Below are 6,000 nucleotides of genomic sequence, written 5' to 3'. Positions count from 1 at the left end.
GGGAAGCCTGTTCCACTGCCCAACCACCCTCTGGGTGAAGAACCTTTTCCTGATCTCCAACCTAAGCCTTCCCTGACACAACTTCAGGCCCTTCCCTTGGGTCCTGTCACTGGTCACCATAGAGAAGAGATCAGTGCCTGCCCCTCCTTTTCCCCTCATGAGGAAGTTGTAACTGCAAGGAGGTCTCCCCTCAATCTCCTCTTTTTCAGGCTGAACACACCAAGTGACCTCAGCTGTTCCTCATATGGCTTCCCCTCAAGGCTCTTCACCATCTTCGTAGCCCTCCTTTGGATGCCCTCTAATAGTTTAGCATTCTTCTTACACTGTGGTGCCCAAAACTGCACACAATATTCAAGGTGAGGCTGCCCCAGTGCAGAGCAGGGTGGGACAATCACCTCCCCTGACCAACTGGTGATGCTTTGCCTGATGCCCCCCAGGACATTGTTGGCCCTCCTGGCCGCCAGATCTGCCTAACAAAGTGTCTCCAAGAATATACGCTTCCTGTCATCATCACTGTCTGGCAAAAACTGGGGCCTATAAAATAGTATCTTGATTTTTACACCAAGAACTTAGATTTTAAAATGCAAGCTTTAAGGAAAAGAGTTATTCATGACACACCACAGGAAATACTAGCAGAATGGGAAGACAATCTTAATTTTCAGATAATTGCAAGATACAATCTATTTTCTGATGTTGAATCTCTGTTTGTTCACTTGTTTTTATTAAGCCAGATTGCATGCAAAGAGATCATCTTAATTTAAGCTTGTATTCCCTACTAGTAGCATAATTATTCCATTGCAGTTCCTATTGTTTTGACGTCAAAAGCAGTGATTATACATTACAGGCTCAGGCTTACTCTCATTTGAAGACAGTTCTGTGAATGACCTCACTGAGGTCAGGCTTTGACAAGAGGTAGCAAGTGTATAGCAAAACTAGGTGAATTTCACTAACAAAGTTCCCCTTTTAGCTCAAATGTTACTCTGTGAAATTGCAATACAGTTTTTAATTAGAATGTTACTATTTTACTTTAACTTCTCCGGGAGTCCTCAATAGTTGGATAAAACTTCTAATAAACTCTGGAGAAACATGTTATAATGTGTAACAGTAATAAAGTCTTTGCAGGTAAATGCACACTTTTGGATAAACACGCAAAACATGAAATAGGTGTTCTGGGGACCCTCCTTCCCAGCCAGCAAGACAGCTTAGGACCTTGAATCTCCCAGGAGAGTCAAAGGTCAGCAGGGTCAATGCAGGGTCAAGGATCAATGCAAGAGTCAGCAGGGATGCAAGAAATAAAGGGAAGGAGATAATGTGGTTCTTGGCAGACCCAGTCCTTTCTTTGTGAGGGAAAAAAAATGGTATTTTCTCTTTGGAATAACATTCCGCAAGTTACATGCTGTAACACTTCTTGGTGGCTGGTGTGAATTATTCCCATGGATAGAAAAGTATGTCCAAGGAATGTGTCCCAATAGTAAATGTCTCAAAGCTGCTTTTAGTCATCAGATATAAAATGCAATAACCAACACCAGGGTTCCTTAAAATGAAACACAAACTATTGGTAAGTGCATGGCACATAAAAATTATAGTGTATGAGCAATCACTTCTTGTACCTTCATGAAGTGAAAAGAAACTGCACTGAAAAGCAAAACATAAAGGAAATAGAAGGTAAAAGGTTTTTGTGCCTATTACCTATTATATGGAGTGGAGAATGTAGCTAAAACAACATCCCGGCCATTGAAATGGATAACATCTGTAACTGCCTGCAGTATGTTGAAGTAGAAGTGTGAATCACCAGGAACTGAGCAGTTCAACCGGGCCTTGAGAAAGGAAGTCCACTGTTTTTCCAGCACTCTCTGAGATCCTCCCATGTCATTTTTGCAAACCTGGGCCACCCTTGGGAAAACTACCTGGAAGGAATAGAGCAAAAATAATGGAGAAAATTAAATGACTGTTTGAATCAAAGATTTTGCTGGAATACTGCTTTTAAAACATCTGGAATAACACAGCAAGGTGCTTATTAATTTAATACCACATTTCTGTAATTTGTGACAAATAAGAAACAGAGAAAAATTAAGCTTTGGAACAGTGTGCTATGAAAGATAAGACTGTGGCATTTACTATACAACCATAAATCCTTCAGGAGATCTGTTCTCAACCCATATAAAACTCATTTCCATACCGACTGCTTAGCTTTCTATTTCCCCAAACAAAAGCACATTTCATATTCACAATCTCTGCAACCCACACTGCCTGCTCTGACTCTTGTGTTTTCAGCACTTAAAAACTATGCAAATATTGCTGGGCTTTTATTCCTGCTCTCCACCTTTGTGACCTTGGTCAGCTTTTCTGACTGCTTAGTCAGAAAGCTATTGTGAAATTAGCAAAAATGCAAAAAGTGTTTAATTATTCTTTGCAGAATAGCAGAGCACAAAATTCCTACACCTGTTTACTCAGCACTCCAATTCATACTTCTTACAGAAAAATATTTGCCTTCTTTGGAATCCATTTTTAACAATTATCTACTATACTGAACTAACTACATTAGCCTTAAGCTTTTTATAATTTCAGAAAAGAGACTGCAGCATAAACCATCACTGTAAGAAACCACAGTTTCCTTTCAAGACAGTGCAATGTTTCACTCCCACCAACCTTTTGGCTTGAGCAATAGGAATCCTCTCAAAATGATGACCTTGTCATCATGACTTATAGTGCTCATTTCAAGGTCACTCCTAACAGCATTGGTCCAAGAATAGCATAAGTTTTCCTCCTCCTGAATCTGACAAAGTCATTCAAGGCAATGTTTTTGCCCTTACCTTTCCCATGCTGTTGTACTCCACTGCTATTTCCCGGAAGAAGAAGTATATGTAATTGCCGTAGTCCACTGCCTGAACAAAGTATGGTTCTAGAAAAAACCAACCAAAGATATCCTATTTAGGCACCACATACAGCATATAGCATGCCAAGAGAAGTCAAATACATTCACACTTAATATCCAGGGGTGAAACATCTGCATTTGACAACCTTTATCAGTTTTCAGAACTAACAACATCACCACTGAAGAATCACTGTCTGGGGACAGGAGAACTGGGGACAAGTCTATGCAACATCACTGCAAAGTAGTTAAGTCTGCTCCCTGCATGGAGCAAGAGGAGAAGTAAACAGGCATTTATAATGCCTGAGGGGTCCAAGCAGTGCTCTTTATGGCATGCAGGCTGTGACTGGAGCAAATAACAAACCAGGTAACTGTTTCTGTCCACATGTGTCTGTAGCAGTAAGCAAAGTGGGACAGCTAAAGTTGACATCTGGCAAAACATTTCTGCATGCAGAAAAAGACTTCAAACTATGGCTTTGCTCACTGTAAAATGCTAACTTAAAATCACTACAAATGCTAACTATTCCTAACACCTACATAAAGCTAAACAGCACAGTTCTTAACAATAAGGGCATTTAGAGCACAGAAATTGCCTAATTTAATGACAGCAGTACAGTCCCTAAGAACTATAACAGAAAGGCTTTGTGCAATATTCCCATAATTTATTTTCATTAATGAATCTTAACATTACTGGATAAACCTTCTATACTTCATAAAGCCTTGACTGTTACCTAAAAGTCCTGTGGCAGGAATATTTTCAAACACAGCCAAAGCACACTGAGCCCTGCAGATGTAAACTGGTGGATTTCAGCTTGGAAAGCTCACTGGAACACATATTCTGATCTACCTAGCTCACAGGTTCTGTTAGGTCCAGTAACTTGGGATCAGGAGAAGAGAGAAAGAGATAAACAGATCAGGGTAAGCAAGAGATGTAATCTAGTTCCTTCTTTCCGCCAGAAAGCACCGGTGAAACGACAAAGAGGTCTGTCAGGAATCCAAGTCTCTCATCAGAGATACCGCTTTTTTCATCGTGTGTGTTTATCTACCTTTCAACCACTTGGAGTCATGTTTAACTGTTCGCAGAGTTGGGCTGTCTCCAAGGCTCCGGTATATGACTGCATCTATTGCAAGGAAGTCGGTCACTGTGGCAGAATACAGCTTTCCCTCTGGGGAGTAAGGAAAGAAGAAACAAAGGGGAAGGAGCATTACAAATAATGCAATTGCTTTCTATCACCAGTCAAATGAGATGGAGGAAACAAAACCATCACAATCTCCTTAGGAATACTGGAGAGAAAAAAATCCAGCTGGGTAAATGGGACTGAGTACTGAACAAAAGCAAGTCACTAGTTTGCAAAATGGTAATTTCAGAGGCATGCTGTAGGAGAAGAAACCTTATGGAATAATTCTTCTCCAGTTTAGGTATGTCATACTGAACTACCTTATCCAGTTTTTCTGCACAAGCCTCTGGTTCAATGCTCAGAAATCCTGCATAAGTATGTGAGCAAAACAAATATAACAGAACTGTTAGTTTTAACCGGGAGTGCAAACCAGATAGGTCTTGGAGACTGTAGGCTAATTGACACTTACGAAAAATTCTCCTCTTGAGAGCACTTTTCCTCTGCCAAAGATCACTAGGAAAAAATTAAATAGCGTGCTGGGAGCCCTGCTGAAACAGCGATGCAAAGAGATGGAGGAGGATTGCCTGTCAATGTTTCTATTCTAACATGCATTTTAGGCATGAATTATGCATTCCTCTCTCTTAAGAACTGGAGGACTAGTGATAAGAAAGGGTCTACAAAATGGCACCCCAAGGACAACCAAAAGATGCAACACTATCAGGAGGTAAAAACACGAGATTTAGCAACATTTTTAAATTTTATTCGTTGCCTAATCTGTTTGCAGATCATGGTAACTGTACAGGATTGTTTTTATGTGTGAGATAGATCTTGAAACACGATGTCTGGTAGGCGCACAAGCATTGCAGCGTGAGGACAGAAACTTGTGTCTCTGTTGCGTTGCATAAAAACTACAATTGCCTACATCTCCTTCGACAGAGATTATGTTGAAGGCAGCAGCACTGAGGACATAGCCAAGACAAAGCACAGAGGCTTTTATTGGTCAAGGTCTCCTCATTGTACTTTCAGACATCATTTACTTTAAGACTGAGAGGGGATCTCATTAATGCATATAAAGATGTCAAAGGTCTGTGCCAAGAGGATGGTGCCAGACTCTTTCCAGTGGTGCCCAGCAACAGGACAGGGAGCATTGGCCATAAACTAAAACACAAGAAGTTCCACCTCTACATGAGGAAGAACTTCTTTACACTGAGGGTGGCAGAGCACTGGAACAGGCTGCCCAGGGAGGTCATGGAGTCTCCCTCTCTGGAGACATTCAAAACCCACCTGGATGCATTATGTAACCTTCCCTAGGTGACCCTGCCTTGGCAGGGGGGTTGGACTAGATGACCCCCAGAGGTCCCTTCCAACTCTAACAATCTCTGATTCTGTGAATTTAAGCTTCAGATTTAAAATTCAGATTGTTCTTTATTAGCAGAACTGTATGCCTTGTACTGAGTCATGCAATTCTCGTCCTTATCTGGCTACTTCAAAATGAGCATTTTTATTTAGCAAAACAGAAAAAATAATTACAACATCCCCCTCTGCTGATATGAAAACCAAATTTAAAGTAGAATAAAAAGCTGAATTGTTTAGATATGGATGTCTGAACTCCTGTTAATACAACCACGCATTTATTTTCTTTCCTGCCAAGTTCCTGAATACCATGTGACCAATTACAATTCCCACATATCAGCTGTAATAGCTACAGGCTGCAAGAAGAGCCATATTCACGTAAGTGCACCCAACAAACTCAGATGACCTGGATTAGTGCCCTAAACTGCTCTGAAGTGGCTTTTCACTGTGCTCTGAAAAATTATCATGGGTATCAATATGTATGGCTTGTAAAACAGTGATTTTCTGAAGCTAGTAGATTTACAGGGTATATTCTACAAGTATTTATTTGAACAGTATCAAATTTATTCTGAATCACCATGAAAGAGTATGACCATTTCTATAAATATTCTCTTTATTTTCAAATAATACGAAGATTTCTTATTATGGCAAAGTGGG

General features: G+C 40.4%; 1 protein-coding gene across 8 annotated transcripts in view; it reads right to left on the bottom strand.

Annotated features, from left to right (window-relative positions):
• Positions 1-6,000, bottom strand: part of SEMA6A (semaphorin 6A) — a 118,371-nt gene that overhangs the window by 48,103 nt on the left and 64,268 nt on the right. For all 8 annotated transcript variants that reach the window (XM_027709394.1, XM_027709396.1, XM_027709397.1 and 5 more), the window contains 3 exons: positions 3,919-4,038; positions 2,814-2,902; positions 1,690-1,907 (listed from right to left, as the gene is read on the bottom strand). In XM_027709394.1, the coding sequence (XP_027565195.1) occupies positions 1,690-1,907; positions 2,814-2,902; positions 3,919-4,038 (427 nt within the window). The remainder of the gene's footprint in view (positions 1-1,689; positions 1,908-2,813; positions 2,903-3,918; positions 4,039-6,000) is intronic.

This window comes from Neopelma chrysocephalum, unplaced genomic scaffold (assembly GCF_003984885.1).
Source record: "Neopelma chrysocephalum unplaced genomic scaffold, ASM398488v2 Primary Assembly neopelma1_96778, whole genome shotgun sequence".
NCBI lineage: Eukaryota > Metazoa > Chordata > Aves > Passeriformes > Pipridae > Neopelma > Neopelma chrysocephalum.
The sequence above is the reverse complement of the archived record's forward strand: the minus strand, read 5'-3'. Positions and strand labels throughout refer to the sequence as shown.